Raw genomic sequence first — 19,939 nt, 5'->3', positions numbered from 1 at the left:
CACCCCAGGAAAGCAAGATGTGCCAAAGACTCCATACAAAAAGAACATCGAACTTTTGGTCTCTAAATATATATAAATGGGAAGGTTATCATAATGTTTTCCAAATGTTTGTTAGTAATTTTTAAAGTTATAAATCTTAAAATTGTAAGCCAAATACAATTCTATGGTTTTGTAGGCAAGTATCACAAAATCAGCACAGTCAGTAAAAAAATTCTGAACTGCCAAAAAGATACAAATCTAATTTCTTGTCAGCATAGTTCAAAGGAAGTACTGAATAAAAAAAGAACAGTTCTTTTGGAAAATACCCGTTTCTACTTGACATAAATAAGAAAATTCCCTATGTGAACACATATGAAAAAAGTGGAATGCAGGTCTTCACAACAGAATACTATATTTTAACACAAGGTATGTACTTAACAGCAAATTAAGTATAGAGCATATTTACAAATAATTTTGCTTAAGCAGCAGTCAGTGAGAGTATCACTCATCTTGTTTAATGAATCTATGATTCTATAACCAAAAATTACACAAAGATCAGAGCCAGCCCTAAGTATTTTTAGGTGCAGGCCTGCAAAATAATTTCACAGGCCTCATGCCAGTGGGTATTTCTCACATAACTAACCCATGTAACTTTGGAGAACCTGCAAGCTGATTCTCCATACGTTTAGGATACCTGTTATTAGTAAACCCAGATAATCACCTACATATTGGTGACACATTAACTATATCATAAATCATCTTATAGCTGTAAAGTATACTAGTGGACACTGAGAAGACCAGAGCCACCAGCCATTTTCACAGAGAATGCAAATATGTCTCCATGGGTGGGAGAGGGAATAAGGGAAAGACAAAAGCAAGGGAAAAAAAAATCATACACAGCTTTTTCCTTATTTAAGTCTCCACCCTTATCACTCACCTCTGCACACTCTCTCCCTGCAATTAGTGTAAGAGGATCAATTTACAAGCAAAAGTTCATATGCTGCGTTAACATGGCAATGATTTTGTAAGGAGGCTAGAGGGGGCCTCTGGTAAGAGACCAGAAGGTGCCCCACGGCAGACATAGAAAGCTGAGCCCATTAGTGACGCTGGTAGCACCTCTATGAGACTGTGTTTCAGAAAGCGTTTAAAAAACAAAACAAAACAAAAAAATTCAGAGCAACAAACAAAAAAAAAACAAACCAAAAAACACCTGCTCAGCAGTTGGAGGGGGTAGAGAAAGTACAAAGAACGATTTTGCAGACACCAAGGCCAGTAAAAGGTAGCAGGGGTGGGGGCGTGCCCTGAAGGAAGCTGCAGCCAGTGGAGAGAAGCCCACACAGGACCCACATTGGAGCAAGTTTATCCTGAAAGACTGTGGCCTGTAGAGATGACTCACACTGGAACAGTTCTCGAGGCAAAGTACATTGCTTTCTGATTACAATTATGCCTCATGCACACCCTTCTATTGAATGCTTTACTATCTAGATGACACATACAGGACAAACAACTACCAGACACAAAGGTTAAGTGAGAGTCATTGTGCTGTGAATATAAAATTCCTCCTGTTAACACCAACATCCTGGAGAACACAGAAGTCAGCTGTTAGCTAACAACGCCTACAAAGCAGTTAGCCAAAACAGGAGAAGCCACATCACAATGCACACTATGCCTCCAAATGAAACATCAGGAAATAAGGCGCTCTTCTGAAAACTGAGATGATATAAAATACAAAAGCAGCAGAACAATAAATACACCAATGCCCTGATAGCTTAAACATGGTATTACAGCTTAGACTTGGGCTCCTTCAAAATCTCTACAGGCTGGTCTGTAATAGAATGCACGGATTCTAACTTAAAAAAAAAACACCCTATCAAATCATTTGTGACCAAGAAGCTAAAAACAAAATTCTGTGCCCGCTCAAGCAATAGAGTATAACATGCAAGTTATTTTTGTAGCATGTACAAGCCTGGTCTCAGATGTCTATCACATTAGGTTAACAAAACTTACTACTTCCATATACTTCTTAGAAGTCATGCTAAAGAAGCAGAGAGTATATCTATATATATAAAGCGCCTTTCATTACACATTTTAGTAACCACCACTTCAGACTGATTCCTCCAAGTGAAGTCTGTTTGTCCCTCTTTATTAATGCTACTTTCCCAGGGAAAACCCTATTCCTTCTATGAGCTGAACCCACTTGAGACTATGCGATTTGCCATCACAATCTAAATTTCTACCAGGTGTGGCACCATCAGCAAACAAAGTATTTTTTTCCCCATTGGAGAAACAAGAAGAGTAAGTTTCTTCTCCACTCTCCAATGCGTTTATCTGAAACACAATCTAAAAATTGTGCATATTAGGCAAGTAGGTAACAGGTTACCTTGTGATGACTCCTTTTATCCCTTAACAGGAAAGCTAAAAAAGCAGGAACCTCTGACTTGTTATGGCTTATTAAAATGGAAGCAGGTACGAAAAGGCACTAGAGAGGTGTGGCACCTAGACTTATCAAAATTGTTTTAACTGAGAGTCTTCACATTAATGAAGAACTCCTCATTCTTTGATATCAACAGGTAAATTCTGGAAATTAATAGAAACACCAGTCTGTCTTATGACAGCACACTGATCTTTAAGCCATGGCTATCACTGCCAAGCACCTGAATTCCTCTCTATGCCATTCATTCACCATTTCGAATATAAACAATTTTAGAGGGTTGTGGCCTGCTGTATGTTTCTGCAAAAAGCATACCACAAGAATCTTATATTATGTAACTTCTCACAGACAGCATTCTGCAAGATTATTATCTAAATATGATTAAATCATCCTCCTCTTACATTGTAATCTACTGTCTTATCTCTAGGCTATTGATCTCTTTATGTAAGTGATCGAGTGGTTGCTGGTTACCCTTTAGATAGTGCTTGTATCATATCCTTACTGTAAGACAGTTGTTATACATTTACTTTTAAACAGAGTCACTTCTGTATTCAATGGGACCTGTATCATTAAACAAAGTCAAAGCCAATGATCTGAGCCCACAGTTGAAAGTATTTTGCAAGTTACAGTTACACACACAAATATCATTATTAACAGTTTTTAATCCCTATTTAGTATGAAAACAAGTTCTCAAGTCTTGGACTTGACCAACAAATTATTTTGTGTAGGCTAACATTTCTCTCATGGAAAAAAAACGCAGCTTTGCCAAAAGCATGCTGTTAATTATTTTTAATTAATTCAATTTTCATGGAGAGATGTATGATAAGATGTTAGCATCTGAATTCTGTTACATAACTGAAATATCAACTATTTATCTAAACCATCACTAAGGACACAAATTCATTTTCATGAAGTTTTTTAGATGTATATATCTTGTCTGTAATAGATACTATTCATATCAGACAAGACAGATACCAAGCTTCACAGAAATTGTAAAGTTTGCAATCACAACCACAGCTTATCTGCTGTAGTTATGCAGCAGACCTGCTTAGCAGAGAATAAAGCAAATATTTACCTGTGTTGATCATGTGGATCACCACTTGCTCTTAAGAGAATGCATGAATAATACCAACGCACAGGAAAAACTGGTGTGCCAAGTAACAAAAAAGTCATTCAGAGAGGGTGGTCAGTACATATAGTGTGATCAACTAAGTGATCAACTAATAACTATCATGGAGGTTTTTCAGACTTTCAGCTAAGTGTTTAGCTAGACATTTACATTTCATACTTTCCAAAGGAGACAGTTTTAAAAATTCACCCTGAAAGTAGGCAAGGAAGATATTTCAGTCTGTAGAGGCATAAGCACTTCAGACTACTTGGGTTTGCTGCACATTTTTTTAAACTTAAGAGCCTATATATGAAGAGCTATGTACCACAGAGTAGATGATGTGTGGTCTTATGGCCATGCTGCTAACCATAGAAACCTTCAAAAGTTTCAAGTTTCTTGCACTGAGCAAGTTCAAGACGTTAATGCTAAGTGACAGACTTCTTCCAAAGAAGTTTCATGTTGATGAACCTGTGACTAAATTTACAGAATGTTGACAAATTAATCCAAAATAATTTCTTTTCTTACTCAGTATTGAGCTTTCCTTGAAAAAGCATTTACTGTCAGATAAAGTTATCAACAAAGATAACTTTTCAAAAAATAATTTTATTACTCCTACAACCTACTCTCTATCTGTCTGTGCATGTGACTTCAGCCATTGACCAGCAAAAAATGAAATACAGCAGCAATCTGCTGTCATTTCACACACTGTTTTGGGGTGGGGGTTGTGTTGGGGTTTTTTTTAGCTTTTGGCATTGTTCAGAGATGGAATACACTGTTGGCTTTAAGAGTATAGCTGAGAACACTGAAAGCACGTTTTTCAAGTCTCAGGTTAGACTTAGCAATTGTTGACTCTTAAAAAAGAATTACAGATGGTAAAAATGTCATTATAGACTTACAGTTTCTTTTCCTGAACTTCCTGAAAAACACCTTTGGGAAAAACACCACTGCATTTCTGAAGTACCATAATTTTTGAAAATTACTCAAAAATGCACATGACTGGAAAAAAAACTGTAGCCCATTTAAGGGCTCTCCTGTGGAGTCGTCATGTTTTCAGCATTTCCTGTGGGATTAAGAATTTGAGGATGTCTTCTACCACACCGTTACAAGGCACACCACATATAGGGCAGCCACAACCTCCAAGTAGAAACAATTGTTTACAATGCTAAACAAAGTGTAAAATGTGTTCTCGTTTTCCTAGTCCACAAGCAGTGGCTGCATGAAAGAGGATATCTGCATACTGAAATCAGAGTAGTGGATCAATATAAAGACATTGCTTTTTCTAAAGAAAATCCCAAGACTGCAAGAACTTGCCATCCCTCCATACAATACTGCAGGGATACAGTCTAGCAGAAGTGACCTGGAGGGGAAGAGCTGCTTGGAAATGCAGAAGATGCACCACAAGGATTATTACTGTCCTATTCCAAGAGCTTCTTGGAAACGACCTTTCCTCAGGTGCTTTGAAATTGTTCAGGTGAATGAGCTCTCTCGTGCAAGCTGAACATACCTTAGAGACAAATTTCAGGAGCAAAGTACATGTATAAATGGGACGAATGTCTTCCTTGCAGCAAGAAAGCAGCTGGCCCATCTAGCATCTTGTTTACATTCCCCAAGCCTTTTTTCCTCCTGTTTCTCAGAAGCACGTTCACTTTGGTACTTAGCACAAGCAAACTGACAGCTGTCCATATGGGAAATACTATACGTACCACATTACTGCCTTTAATAATGCCCATTAGAATTTCTGGACCACAGATGTCTAAGACAACTATTTACTGAATTGAGTAAAGCTAATAATTCAACAAATGATCTCAAGTTTTCAAATTGAGGAAGTAACTGCTAGTCTCTGTGCAGAATTATACTTATATCAGTTGTCCTCAGTCCAGCTGCAGGTTCTGTGGGTTTGGTTCCTTGATACATCTGGAGAAAGAAAAAAATTAAAAGAAATACACCTTTTTTGTATCTTAGAAAACCTATCTTAGAAAAGTTGACTCATCATTGAAACTGGACCTTTTTTACAAACATAGTACCAAATACCATGTTTGGTTCAAACCACAAAGTTGTTCAGGATGACTGCAAAACCTCAGGTATATTACTTTGCTCATCACAGCACAAAGCATATGTTAGTCACTTGTAGTATTGCCCCTTTTTCTATTAAGTGATACTTAGCCAGGAAGGACACATAGGTGCATACAGGAAGTCCTCACACTCTCCACCAATATTCTCTTGTTCCTTCAAGTGGAGGCTTTGTGGCAAATTATTTTTAAAAGTGGCCTCTGCCTTCACCCTCTGCTTCCACCATAGAAGCAGAGATTCCACTCTGCCAAGTTATCCAACACCTTTCTGCAATCACCCTTCGCTAAAGTTCAAAACACTCCAGGCCAGCAGAAAGCTTGCTGCAGCTGGGCTTCTAGGCTCCAGTGCTATCGCTGTCACTCTCTTGACCTCTGAATTGGAACGATCTGAACACTGGAAAAGCAGGTTAGATCCCAACATCATCTAGTAAAGTCTTTTTCAAAAGTGTATCACACGGGTTTGCATTCTAGAGAAATTTTCCTTGTGGTACACACTGGACGGGGTAAGATACCTTCTTTCAAACAAGCTACACAACCGCCTCCAGCGCTGATAAAACCAAACGCAATCACACCACGGGGAGGGAGGAGACTCCCTTTTACTCACCTGTTGTTCACCTGCAGTTGCGCTGAGGTCGCCCTGGCACTATTTCACCGCTACCCGGGAAGGAGGCACCCAGGCTGCCAAGTCACCCTCCACGCAGCACCAGTTCCAGCGCCCCCCACAAAGCCCCCCCAGGAGGCGAGGGGGCCGCAGGCGGGGGGGTCCCGCGGGCCGCACGTGGCGTGGCGGCGCGCCAGAGAGGGAACGACGGAAGCATGCGCCTGTACCCCGCGAACCCCCCGCAGGCGCGGCGGCGCTGCGCGCTGCTGCTCAGCTCCCTGCTGCTGGCCGCCGCCCTAGCGCTGCGCAGCGCCACACGCCCCTGCCCCGACGCCCGCCCGGAGGCCGCCGCACACCCCCGCTGCCGCCAGCGCCTCTACCAGACGCTGGAGCTCTCCCCCGGCCGGAGGATCAACTGCTCTGGGGTTGTCCGCGGGGATGTGAAAGCCATCCAGGAGGCCCAGCTCAGTAACCTGGAGGTTGCGAACCGAAAGGTTTCCCTAACGCCCGATGGGTACCTGAACATGACGAAGGACTGCAGGAGCTTCAAGGAGACGCGGCAGTTCATCGAGTTCCCGCTGAGCCAGGAGGAGGCAGAGTTCCCCATTGCCTACTCCATGGTCATCCACAACAACATCGAGATGTTCGAGCGGCTCCTGAGGTCCCTCTACACCCCCCAGAACGTCTACTGCATCCACGTTGACAGGAAGTCCCCGGCTATCTTCCAGGAGGCTGTGCGGGCCATCGTAGCCTGCTTCCCCAATATCTTTGTGGCTAGCCGCCTGGAAAAGGTGGTCTATGCCTCCTGGTCCCGGCTGCAGGCCGACCTCAACTGCATGCAGGACCTGTTGCAGAGCCCCATGCCATGGCACTATCTCCTCAACACCTGCGGCACCGATTTCCCCATCAAGACCAACGCTGAGATAGTCAGCGCCCTGAAGGCGCTGCGGGGCCGGAACAGCATGGAGTCAGAGAAGCCTTCGGCCTCCAAGCGGGCACGCTGGCAGTATCACCACGTAGTGGGGCAGTTCATCTCCCGGACAGCCACAGAGAAACTGCCGCCACCCCACAACTCCCCCATGTTCACGGGCAATGCGTACATCGCAGTCACACGGGCCTTCGTGCAGTACATCTTTGAGAACCCCACAACACTGCAGTTCTTTGAGTGGGCCAAGGACACCTACAGCCCTGACGAGCACATCTGGGCCACCCTCAACCGCATGCCTGGCGTGCCAGGCTCCCTGCCCCAGAATGACAAGTTCCAGCTCTCAGACATGAACGCCCTACCCCGCCTGGTCAAGTGGCAGTACCTGGAGGGCGACCCCAGCAAGGGCGCGCCCTACCCGCCCTGCACCGGCCAGCACCAGCGCTCCGTCTGCATCTACGGGGTGGGCGACGTGCCCTGGATGCTCCAGCAGCACCACCTCTTGGCCAACAAGTTCGACCCCGTGGTGGACGACGCCGCCATCCTGTGCCTGGAGGAGTACCTGCGCCACAGGGCCCTCTACGGCAAGGGACTCTGAGGGGAAGCCGCGGAGACCCTCGCCAACACCGTCCGGCGGCGCCTCGGGGACAGTGGGAGGGGCAGGAGACCCGCGTCATGAGGCGAGAGGGGAAGTGGCGCCGTTCCCGCGCTGGCGGAGGGATCTGTCTGCGGGACGGAGGGCGCGGTAGGAGGCGGAGGCGCTCCTGAGGCCCCCTGACGAGAGGCGGAGGCGCGCGAGGTAACGAGCGGTGGGAAGGGCTAGGCGGCCCGCTGGGGCGGGGTGCGCGAGGAAGGGGGGAGCACTGCAGGGGAACGGCCTGCTGGGGCGAGGGGCGCACCTGGGGGGGGCGTGGCGGGCGCGGCGCCTAGGCGGGGCTGAGCGGAGGGAGCGGCCGGCGTTGAAGGGCGGAGGGGCGCAGCCCCACCCTCCCCCCTCCTCTCAACAGCGCCCCAAACCGCCGGCTTCTCCTCAGAGGCACCATGCGGGAAGCGGCCTCCCGCAAGGCACCCCGGGCAGCTCTGTGACAGAGCATCTTAAAGAAACGGGGGTAGTGTATCTTTCCATTCTCCTTCTACAGTCTGTTCGCAAAAGTGACCCCAGGGCTGCTTGTTGACAACGGTGACTCCAAGTCCTAGTACAAGCAGAGCTGAAACTGTAATTCATTTGCTTTTCTACACAGCACCTGGCAGGCCATCTGCTCCTGGCACCTGCTGCACTGCTCACCTTAACATCTGGCTGCTGCTTTTGCATCGCTTCAACTTCCGCCATTAGCCATAAAAAATATCCTTAAATAAAATCAAATATACTAAAATAAATAGCTCTGGTATTCTTTATCCTGTAATCCTCTGAGGAGAACTGATTGTGCTCCTAGGCAGAGCCATTAAACCAGTTAACCCCTCTGCACCCCACTTCTCCATCTGTAACACAGGGAAAGGGATGCTTATGTAGTTAATGGTGCGCAAACCTACATTTTTCTAACATCTTCCTCTCTCTTTCCCTCCCCACAGAAAAGAGATTTTTGTGAGAAGGTCTCTTGGTAATATAATTGCCATATCCAGTAGTGTATCTGGCCTTTTAGATTAACAAAACAATCATCCAACATGTTTGCTTAAGTTTCTAAAAGCTGAAAGAAAGATTTGTGAACTTCTATATTTCACCCGCATGTATTCTTCCCACCTTCTCACATTAAAGCCAGCCACCTTCCACGGATCGAACAGCTTTTCACTACCTATAATGCTGACAGATTAATTCAGTTGCCTTTGAACTACCAAAAAAAATCTTCAATAATTTTGTCAGTAAACACTCTCACCTTTATAAATTCGAGGTCTCTGGTGGAGAATTAGCATTATACAAAGAACATCTGAAGCAATTCCACAGCACCAGGCTACATTTAGGTGAAGTTATGACTGCAATCACACAGATCTTTAAAACATTTATTTAACTAGGATGAGAAAATGAAGTAACTGGCTTGAAAAGGTGTGCCATTGCAATTTTGTTAGACATTTTAAAATTAACTTGGTTGTAACATGCTGATTTTTAAAAATGCCACGGTGATTTCACAGCAAACATTATAGGCAAAAACCTCAACTACTGCAAGAAAAGGTCTCAAACAGAAATACCCAACATATACCTGGGTGTTTGTTTATTTAAAAAAGAGCAAATAAAGTGATAGGATTGCTGGTCCCAGTGGGAAACTGCAACCTGCACAAACATTTGTTACAACAGAGGTTAAAGCTTTATGCTAACCTGATAGGCACATAGAAAATTTAAAAATGGTTTCAGCAGCAATTCAACATCAAATAGTAAATATCTCCATGTCTGGTACATTCTTTTAGAACAAACAAAACTTCTCTGCTAACTCAGGGTAAGAACTTTGAGCAGGAGCGTTGATCTGTTCAAGCGTAGGAAGGCTCTGCAGAGGGATCTGGACAGGCTGGATCGATGGACTGAGGCCAGCTGGATGGGGTTCAACAAGGCCAAGTGCCAGGTCCTGCAGCTGGGTCACAACAACCCCATGCAACACTACAGGCTTGGGGAAGAGTGGCTGGAAAGCTGCCCATCAGAGAAGGACCTGGGGGTGCTGGTCAACAGCCGGCTGAATGTGAGCCAGCAGTGTGCCCAGGTGGCCAAGGCAGCCAACAGCATCCTGGCTTGTATCAGGAATAGTGTGGCCACCCTCCACTTCCTTGAAGGGTGTGGGTTCTTTTAGCACAAGGTAAAAAATGATATATTAATATATTTGTGACTTACTATCTACTTAGCCATAATGGCTAATTTATACAGTAAATTTATCTTTGAGCAAAGCTATTTCCCTAACAAAGGTCACCCTTTAAGTTACAGCAAATATCTGTGTTTTGGGTAACTCTCATCTACCTCATTGTACCTAGTCGTTGTGTAAAAGTATATAATGACCCTGATTAAACCTGTCTTCTGGGAATTCATCATAAATTCTTCCTGCTCTACACTTCCCTTTGTTTCTCTCTGCTAACATTTAAAGTCAGGTATTGATATCCCTGACCAAGCAAACAGCTTACTTCAGATAACATCCTATATTGCGCACTTACAGAATTCATAAAATCCTTCTTGTTGGAAGCTTTGTTTAAACACAGGCAGTCACCCACAGCCACTTCTGCACTGGTGCTTATTTTTCCTTTTCTTCACTTTAATTAATTACTTTCTAAACATAAACATTAATTCTAGCTCAAGATCAAGGTGCAAATGTATGTTTTATTTTCTCTTTACTATTGATAAGTGGAAGCAACTGTAAGCTTTCTGAAGAAAATCAACAACAACAAAAAAAAATATATATCAGGCCATAACACTACAGGCAAGGAAGAACCAAATAGGCAACAGCAAGCATGCTGATGCTGTAGCAAGTGAGATGGTTTGTCTTCTGATGGATATTAAAATAGCTTAGTATAACAAAAGTTCAGTTAACACTTTTAGGTGCAAGTTTGACAAATCTTCCAAGACCAGAAAGCACATGGAGGGATTAGCTTTAATTCAAACACAAAAAAAATAGCAAGTGGCAAGAAAGTTGTAGATAGTAAAGCAACAAAAAAACAGGAAGAATATTGGCACCAGATCCCCTTACCTTCTTTTTGCTTCCCTCTCCTTCAGTGAACTGAAACTACCTCCACAGAAGTAGCAGATCTGGGGCCTGGACAAACACTATCCCAGAAACATGCTTAGAGCCAAAAAGAATGTCTGCTGCCAAGCTAGTGTGAGAGCTTGTGTTGACAGCTGTGAGGTTTGCAGGAATTAATTCCTCTAGAAGCATAGGCAAGCTTCTCCTCTGCAGTGAGTAGGCGGCAGTGTTAATCCCATAGGCAGATACTCTGAGGCATCACTGGAGCAATTCTAGACATCAAAGACATTATTCCCAATAATTATTTACATCTCAGTATGCCTCAAGAGCTGTTTTCTAAAGAGATGGCAGAGTTTACTCCTGCTGAATGGGGAGTTTAAGAAAAAAAGGATGGTTCAGAAACAACAACCAAAAAAACCAAACAAACCAAAACCCACACAAAACTAGAGGTAAGGTAGGAACAGAGAGTATTCCCAGACAAAATACAGAAAAAGCCAGATGAGGCTGGAACCCCAGACCTCTGCAAGGTTTACTTTAGAAGCTTTAGAAACTATAATGCAACCCTTATTCATGTTGTTTTTTAACATACACAAAACCAACACTAACTTCTGCAGTTTTCAACAGTATATCCACTGAACAACTAAACACTAAAGTAGTACCTGAAACTTCAGCACTGTAACATAACCATGCAAGGCTGAAGGCTGCCAAGTGCTTCTCTATTGCATATGCAGATTGCCCTTTGGCTCTCAAGGACTAGAGACCACAAGAGCAAAGAATAGCACTGATCACAAAAGTTCAAGTATTCTTTGTGTACCCAAGTAAACTCAGTAGTCTGTACGCATCCAGATTTGAATTCCATGTCCTAGAAACATCCCACAGATGCAAAAATACCAGATACCTGCATTGCCTAATTCTGCACTGTCATGAAAGAGACAGAAGATGCCTATGTAAGCTAATTTTAGGAACAGTAAGTAGTCAAACTTACAGCAAAATATTTATTTTGTAAGTTGAATCCTGACTGCACAGAAAACAAGAAGGATTCTGCCATGAGTGGAAAACAAGTGGTTTGCAGAACAACAGCTTGATGCATTTGGCATAACCAAACAGAGCTAGCCTATGCTACCAGAAAATTTTAAACAGTGATATTAAAGCATTAACCAGATGTGAAATAAAGCTTCTAATATCACCAATAATTAGCCAGGCAGCAGCAATACAAAAGGTTCAGAATATGTGTTTGCCTGCCTTTCCTTCAGTTTTTATTTTGGTTTGGTAACTTCTCTCTTCCTGTTGTTTTATATGAAAGGCTTTGTCAGACTTTCAGCTTGCAAGAGGAAAGGAAATGTCTAGACTGCAGAGCATATGGCATGACTGCCCACTTACTCCTATTTGCTGTTTCACCTAAAAGATTCCCTTACTCCCCATTTGTGCATGTTTTCTAGCCTTTCACACAGACCAAATTACACTGATTCCCTCAGCACACAGTCCCTTCATTATCACTGTGCCCAGGAACAGATTGCTTCCTGTCTGAACCCCTCAAGCTGCTCCAAAAATTTTTAGTCTGTTGTGCATTTCCTTTAAGACTACATTATTATTAGCAAAAGGAAAAATCTTAGAACGGTTCAGAAGCATCCATAACATTTAATATATTTTTCATCTATGTCACCTTTTGCTACTCGCTTAACTCAGACTAAGCAAGCTAATCATCAGTGTCACTTCAGCATTTGTGCATTTTTTCAGTACAGTAACTCAGGTACAGAAGATTTAAACTCATTTCAGAATGCCCATCTCCTTTTCAAATGCTTCCTTACAGGGCAAGGCAATATTCAGATCTTCAGTTTTCACACCGATTAGGAAGCACTAGATAAGTAGGGTATACAAAGTATTACTGTTATGCATCAGCACAGGGAGTATCCCATCACCTCCTCCTTCCAAAGGACCAAGTCTAAAGCTTCAGTGGGACTATTAATTTTTTTTTTTTTTTTTTAAACAAGTCAGTGAAGTTGCCCAGAATTACGAACGCAATAGTTTCTGGTTCCTGCTCATACTGATTTGAATTTCACTGATTACTAAGTAGCAGACATCTTTGTCAACAAAATTATTTCTCCTTTCGTCATTTTTCTTAGTACCTATATTCATTACATTATTTTCTTTTTCAGTTAAATATTTCTTTTTCTTTCAATTAACAGCTAAGGTAGCACTAAGCCTAGAAGTGCTGAAGTAATAGTATACAACTGTTGAAACACAAGATAAGCCTGATAGAGGAGTATCAATGAAATGTAAACATAAATCCATTCCACACCATAACCTCACATCATTGGCAATTGTGGTTCTCTATTAAATTTGGTTTTAATGAAAAAATGCCATGGTAAATACACTAATGCACACTTAATCAGAACAAAATCAGATACATAATTATTTGCTTTAGGAGGGAGTCCAAAGGGTACAGAGAACAGAAGGTTGAGAAGTTTCTGTTCAGAGACAGGAACAAACTGCAGAGTTGAAGGTAAGAACAGCAAACTTCTATATCTGTAAAGGCTGAAATTCAGTTTACCACATGATTATTAGAGAACTAAAAATATTTAAGCCTAGAAGATTGAGACTGATGTAGAAAAAGATAAAACCACAGTACAGATACACATTTGTACCCTTAAAGATAATGACCTCAACAGAGACGTATTGTGGTGTTCAAATGAGAGGAATAGTCTGTTGTTCTGGTTTTAGAAACGTTTACTTACCAGTCTGCAGTTTGCAGCAAAGGACACTTAAGATAGCTACAAGACAAAAAAAATTCATGAACATAATACTTGCAACAGTCTAGCAAACAAGTCTGTGAACTCCTTTCTCACTTGAAGTGAGGGAAGCAGAAGTTAACCAAACCCCAAATATATGTCCTTTGATGTCCAAAGGTAGGATTTAGGGTACCATAACATAATGGTCTATTACTTTTATTAATAGACTGGACCACCAACAAGCAGAGAAAGGTTTCAACATGTGAATTATGCTCCAGTTTTGGCAAAACCTAAAGATTTAGACTGATCTGAAAACTGTTAACCCTGACTTTTCTTCTGTACTATTTCCTGTTTCCAGTGGTCTGTAAATAGCCTACTGTCAAAAATACATGAATTTGTCACTGCTGAGGCAGTTACAATTCCTGTGACCACACTGGAACAGTCACTGCTGTTAAGTCAGACAAATGAGTTGTCAGTATATTATATTCATACTTCCAGTGAAGAAACTATTACAAGGGTTTCTTGATTGGAGTTATTCAGCAGAATGTGTAAGTCTAAAAAGAACAAAGTTATACATTTGATATCTCAGAATTCATACCCCAACTCTTTCACTGAAATCCTGTTGGCCAGGTGTCCAATTAAATGTATTCCACATAAATACAAAAAACAATTAGAAAAACATTAAAACAAGCAGCACTAACATTTGTTGAGAATGTCGTGCAATCTTATGAGACTCAGTTTCATTATTTCAATTTGATTAGCTGTGCAATAACTTTAATACTTGGGGCTAGTGTATTAGTAGCAGAGGGTACCAAATGGACAAATTTATAGGTAGAAAGATGCAGTAACAAACAGACAAATACACTGGCCAGCAAGAGCTGCTAAGCTTTTATTGATGTCCCCCTCCATCATTCTGAAAAAGCCATTTCTTGCAATACTGATCAGTGCAACCCTACTCAGAACCCTGTAACTGACCTTTGCATTTGCAACATTACTCTAAATACACTTTGACAATATTGGGAGAATATATTATATTAATGCTTGTTTTTAAACAAAATTCTCTAATGATCACTCATTCACAAGTTTTTAAATAAAGTTTATTACAGAAATTATTTTGAACAAAAAAGGCAACAGTATCTGTTGTAATTTAAAAAAAACAAAACAAAACAAAACAAAAAAGTAACATTGTATTCATGCCCTATAAGGTGAACTGAAGAAATGCTACAGGTATTTCTTCCACTGTCATCTGTGATGCTTTCTAGTATAGATTAACTCACATCTGCATCACAAGAATTGTGTATGAACACAGTTCCTTTCCATGTTTCTCTCCAGAAAGTGCTGCATATTAAGAGAAAATATTGCAGACAAACCACAGTTCTATTCATTCTGCAGTATTGGAACCAGTGTCTAGGAAAGAAAAAAGAAAGTGTAAGTAATACATACCCCCAGTACAGTTGAGTATAAATTCAAAAGAACCAATACCATTCTCTAACACCCTTCCCAAGCTTAAAATCATTCCCCAAGCATTTTAGAACATGTTCCGTACTACCCAATTCCCTCCACTGCTATAAATGCGATGCATGAACTGCTGGTGCTTTTTCACTTCAGTTAGCAACACTGAAAAAAGCCAACATGATACTTCAAGGTTCTGCACACACATCATTTGCTATTAAAGCATTAAAAATACAGGAAGCTTTGTTCTAACTTGTGGTGATACACAAACACTTTACTGCAGTCAGCCACAAGAACATCTGGCTAAATCACATGATCTACTAAAAAGAAAGGGGGTTTGCACATCCAGTAGCATAAGCTCCCATGCAGTGTGGGCTATAGTTCTTTATGCACTTGAAACAGATGCAAGAATGAGCATGATCTTCATGAAACAACTGAGAGCAATTCTCTGTTCTGAACTTTTGTCAGAAGTACCAATTAACATCAGTGCAATTTCTGGTATTACTACCATTACTGCCTTCTTTTCTCAGAGCTATGGAAAAAATACACAACTTGAATATGGAGAAAGACAAGTCGGTTTTTACTACGTTGCTTTAGCAAGTCAACTTCTTGCAGGGAAAATAAGGCTGTAATGTTAATAGCAACTTTAAGTCACCCAGTTCTTTACATCTTATCTGCGTATTTTACCAAGAGTGAAAACTATTAATACTTTGAAAGTAGGTTTCCTCTACTAGCTATATTAAGCACACAAAAAATAAACACAGTAAGATTATATGCTTGCCTAATACCAGAAGTTGAGCAACCAATAAATTCTGTCCACTCTAGAACTACAACTTAAAAGTGACCACTGTAATCACACCAGGATCAGAAAGCCATGAAGAACCTCTTCCAGAGGTCTAGGGTATACATATTTAAATAAAAAGCCTTTTCCATTCTCAGTTCTTCATTTTAGCATCACTCCCCAGGGATGAAACAAGTGGCACCATTTCACATATCTTTAGCAATATTCTGCCACATTGATGGTTTTTAAAGTTATAAACCAGCTTTCCACAAAAGTCACTAAATGACTTTTTCCTGTAAAGAATTTCAAGGAACACTGACAAAAGTAATCCAGTCAAGCAGATATGGAACGTAAGCGCCCATAAGTAGTGTACATACAGCGGGCCTGTTAAGCAATACATAAATCTTATAATATGATTTGCAAATGCCAGCATAAGCTTTTCATGTGCTTGTGTTGTCCCCTACTAACAAATCCAGCAAACAATTGGTTAGACAGTTTTCTCAATTGCTTGCTCAGACTAATGAAGCACTCCTTGAATTCAGTAAAACATGGTGCTGTCCTAACAAACAGGTTAATGCTAGAAAAATCACCACACAGAAATTAAATTAAGATTACTTCCAACTTTCTACTCATTCTAGTAGTAGGTAATTTCCAAAAACACATTCCTATTTCAGTGCTTCTGAGTTAAGGAAGCATTTAGCTTGCTTTTGTTTCACTTCTCAAAATATGTAAAAGGAGTGCAGAGTCCTGGTTTTGTCTGAATAATACAATCAATCTAGCTTTAATCAGACATTTGGTCAAAGCTTTCTATAAATGATCAAGTCTTGTGTCTCAGCTTATTTATATCATATTCCATACTTACTTTTTCCATCACATGCTACAATTTTCACTTTATCCACTTTCACAAGTTCAGTGACCTCCCTAAATTCAACATCATTCAGTACAAATGTCCATACGTTGTCACAGAACCTGTATGTATTCAGAGACCCCTTTAAAAAGACAAGAGACATTTTCTATAGGGTGCATCCCAAAAGTAACAGAAAATATGATGTTTACCATCTACTGCTGCATACCTTCTAGAACTAGGTTTGCCATCAAGCCAGCTCTGAACCTGAATGCATACAAACTTGGCAATCAAGCAATTCTGAGGAACACTAGTTTAAATGCCCTCCAGTGGCTGAAATTTTCAAGACCATGTGCTGACACCACAGTCTGTCCAAGGGGAAGCTTCACAGGTACGCCAAGAAGCTTTATGATATTTCTAATGTATATAAAGCATCAGTATCATAAAAGATTTCTTAAAACACGGGCTATAAAAAAAGATCAGTTACAGCAGTGATCGTAACAAGATGTGAATTCTGCAATTGTTTAATAAAGCGATAGTTTAAATACAAAATCATGACATAACTGACCTATGTGACATAAAGGGGCATCCCTCATGTTTGATGTATTCCTGAGAATGTTGATATGTAAACCTTTTAGCCTTCATCTTCACGTATTTTGAACTGATACTCTTGAACTTAAGCTCCAGGTAACATTTTTTAAATGTATCCACTAAACACATTCTGAACAGTTTTCTATACTGTTACGTACACAAAGCAAGTTAAGCGTGTTAGAGAAAAGAAGTTACGCTCTTCTTAAGATTTTAGATTTTTAGACCATACAGATATGTTAAGAGCTCACTTCATCAATGTGTTCTGCATAAGACACTACAGGAAGTACTAGGACATAGGTTAACAGGGCAACTGTTTTGGGTTTGGGTTTTTTCCCCTTCCAAATGACAATCAAGATGAAATTTAACAATTTGCTGGCTATCCAACACTAATTAGGGTGGCTAGTTGGGAAAAAAAAAACAAACCTATTTTTCTATAACACCTACAGAAATAGCTACAAAATGATCTGGTGACTTGCATAAGGGTAGATCTACAGCTCTCTAGTCTCTCTTCACATTACAGAGGTTGCTGAAAATCTGGCCTCATCTCACTTCAGCTAGGTGCAACTAAGGGAAGCAAAAGTCTCCCTCCCTATCTGCAAGACAGAGAGAATGGCAGTGCTACTCATCAAAGCATTTCCCTCGTCCCCTTCCCCTGTTTTCATCTGTCCACCAAATCAGCTTCCGATTTTTGCATTCCTTCAAAAGATCCCTGGCAGAATAAGAAGATAACAAGCCTTACAACTGCAATCAGAATATACATGTAAACAGTCATTGTTTCAGAGTCAAAATGTACCTTGACAGGATTTTGCTTAAAGCACACAGCTTTGAATAACATTCTGCATGAACGCTTAGTTACTGTACCTCAGGAAGAACTTTTGTATATTAACTTACTCTGAAATTGACTCTGTTCCTGACTCGTTGTGCCAGTGCCGAATTTATAGCTTTATCAAACTGAAGTAGCACCTGAAGGGCCAGCTGAGGCGTGATCTGCTGTGACTAAAGTAGTTTAAAAAAGAAGTTTTGAGTTGTTTCAAAGTAAACTCAAAAATGCGGTAAAAATTAAAAACATCAAAACAACGTTCACGTGAAGCAGATCTCTAGAAAACCAATTTACAAAAGTATTGTTCCTGTGTTTACTTCCTTTTTCCTATTTTAACTCTGAGTGAAGAAACAACGTGCTAATGTGATTTCTTGTGCTACACAAAGATTTCTTCTGACAAATATTCATTGGAAATAACTAGAAGAGCAGGAAATCAATTACAGTGTTCCAGAACAAACTGGCTGTTCATTTACTGGGCCATGCAAGGGGGATTATGCCACTTACATAATACATTTTCTTTCCTCTAGACTGTTAAGAAAAATACTTCCCACGTGAATGGAGCATCAATAGCTTTTGATTTCAATCGGTAAGTTCCAAACGTTGACCACAAGTACCCCGATAGAGAAACCATAAAGCCATTTTTAACAACTACCCTTTCTCTTTATTACGGTAATTGCCCAGACCCTAAATCCCCCACCCACCTGTATGAGCTCATCCAGACTCTCCTGAAGGCTGTTCCCCAGCGTGGTGTTTCTATACAGCTGATACGCCATGGTTTACCGAGAGGGGCTGTACACCTTCCGGGTCATCCACGGCTCTGGACGCCTGTTCTGTCCCCGCTCTTATCTAATAAAAATAAATAAATAAAATAAATTTTAAAACACAACGGGGCCATTAACGTACAAGGCACTGCAAGAGCAAACAGAATTGAAAGAACCACTCCTCAAACACTGACCAACGATTACAAGCGCTCAAAAGCATAAAGCGTTAGCAGCCACCGGAGAAGCGGGACGGCACCGGCGACCCTTCATTTCTTCCCGGCTGCCTGCCTGACTGGCGCGGAGGCGGCGCGCCGCGCCGGGGCCGCCTTTGTTCGCCGCCCGTTCGGCTTCCAAGCCCAACCCCGTCCCGCCGCGGCGCAGGGAGAGCGCTTCGGAAATTACCGCATTACGGGCATTTCAGGCAAGCGCTGGGGAACCAAGCGGCCTTGCGCCCCGCCGCGCCCAACTAACCCCCACCGCCCCGCCAAGCCGGCGAAGGTGCCGGTTGGCGCACCACAGCCGCGGGCAGCGCGGCCCCGGCGTGCGGGAGGCCACCCCGCAGGCAGGGGGAGCCGCGCCGCGCCCAGCCCCGGGCCCCCCGCTTCGCGGGGGGGCCCTCCAGCTGCCCCAGCCTCACCCGCTCCCGGCGGCCGGAAAAGGTCTGTGCCCTTCTCAGCCGGCCGGTGCCCCGGAAGCGGAACGGCGGGGGCAGGGCCCAGCTCACCCCGCCCCCCGGAGCTGCCGGCGGGAAGTCGCGGTGCAGGGCGGGCTGCGGGCCCCGGGAGCGGAGCGGCGAGTCCCCGGGCCGAGGCCCCTGCCCGTCCTGGGCGGCGAGCAGCAGGGCGAGGTGCAGCGCTGGCCCTTAACCGCCCCGTTAGCGACGCAGCGGGTAGAGTGAACTTTTAAAATTATTTAATAACGAACACTGACAGTGGGTGTTTTTCCGGGTTGAGGTTTATTTTAGCCATGTGACTGAAATCCATGCCCTCCTCAAACTGAGAGCTTAACCTGTTCCCCTCTAACGTCGTACTCCAACCTCTGCCTTTGAAATACTCAACTCCAAAGCTATCTTCAAAATAATTGTTAAGTGACCCTGAGACTAGTGAACTGGCACCTACAGCACTTCATGAGCCATGTTTAAATTCCATGTTGTTGAGAGGGAGGGGGTGGTGAATACAATCACAAAAGACACTCATAT

At 42.2% G+C, this 19,939-nt stretch overlaps 2 protein-coding genes across 3 annotated transcripts; one reads left to right on the top strand and one right to left on the bottom strand.

Moving 5' to 3' along the window:
• Window positions 1-6,232: 6,232 nt before the first annotated feature.
• On the top strand, window positions 6,233-11,779 carry GCNT3 (glucosaminyl (N-acetyl) transferase 3, mucin type). Its single transcript, XM_075100122.1, has 2 exons — window positions 6,233-7,912; window positions 8,355-11,779. Exon 1 carries the CDS (start codon window positions 6,404-6,406, stop codon window positions 7,709-7,711), a length of 1,308 nt encoding a protein of 435 aa, XP_074956223.1. The 5' UTR covers window positions 6,233-6,403; the 3' UTR covers window positions 7,712-7,912; window positions 8,355-11,779.
• A 2,792-nt stretch (window positions 11,780-14,571) lies between these two features.
• GTF2A2 (general transcription factor IIA subunit 2) lies at window positions 14,572-19,487 on the bottom strand. 2 transcript variants are annotated; one of them, XM_075100132.1, is made up of 5 exons: window positions 19,379-19,487; window positions 18,682-18,826; window positions 18,052-18,156; window positions 16,588-16,714; window positions 14,572-14,899 (listed from the first exon to the last, which is right to left on the bottom strand). In XM_075100132.1, the coding sequence occupies exons 2-5, from the start codon at window positions 18,751-18,753 to the stop codon at window positions 14,874-14,876; spliced, it is 330 nt and encodes a 109-aa protein (XP_074956233.1). In that variant the 5' UTR covers window positions 18,754-18,826; window positions 19,379-19,487; the 3' UTR covers window positions 14,572-14,873. The 2 variants fall into 2 exon arrangements, with proteins under 2 accessions (XP_074956233.1, XP_074956235.1); XM_075100134.1 differs by having other exon boundaries at window positions 18,936-19,386.
• Between the last annotated feature and the right edge of the window lie 452 nt (window positions 19,488-19,939).

The sequence above is a fragment of the Phalacrocorax aristotelis genome, chromosome 7 (assembly GCF_949628215.1).
Source record: "Phalacrocorax aristotelis chromosome 7, bGulAri2.1, whole genome shotgun sequence".
In the NCBI taxonomy this organism is placed as follows: Eukaryota; Metazoa; Chordata; class Aves; order Suliformes; family Phalacrocoracidae; genus Phalacrocorax; species Phalacrocorax aristotelis.
The sequence above is the reverse complement of the archived record's forward strand: the minus strand, read 5'-3'. Positions and strand labels throughout refer to the sequence as shown.

What these genes read in the sequence shown, in the direction of transcription:
- GCNT3 (XM_075100122.1), top strand. Translation starts at nt 6,404, where the DNA reads ATGCGCCTGTACCCCGCGAACCCCCCGCAGGCGCGGCGGCGCTGCGCG.
- GTF2A2 (XM_075100132.1), bottom strand. Translation starts at nt 18,753, where the DNA reads ATGGCGTATCAGCTGTATAGAAACACCACGCTGGGGAACAGCCTTCAG. An exon ending in GTCTGGATGAGCTCATACAG is followed by an intron (nt 18,157 to 18,681) that starts GTGGGTGGGGGA and finishes AAACTACTTTAG; the next exon opens with TCACAGCAGATCACGCCTCA. An exon ending in GGAACAGAGTCAATTTCAGA is followed by an intron (nt 16,715 to 18,051) that starts GTAAGTTAATAT and finishes GTCTTTTTAAAG; the next exon opens with GGGTCTCTGAATACATACAG.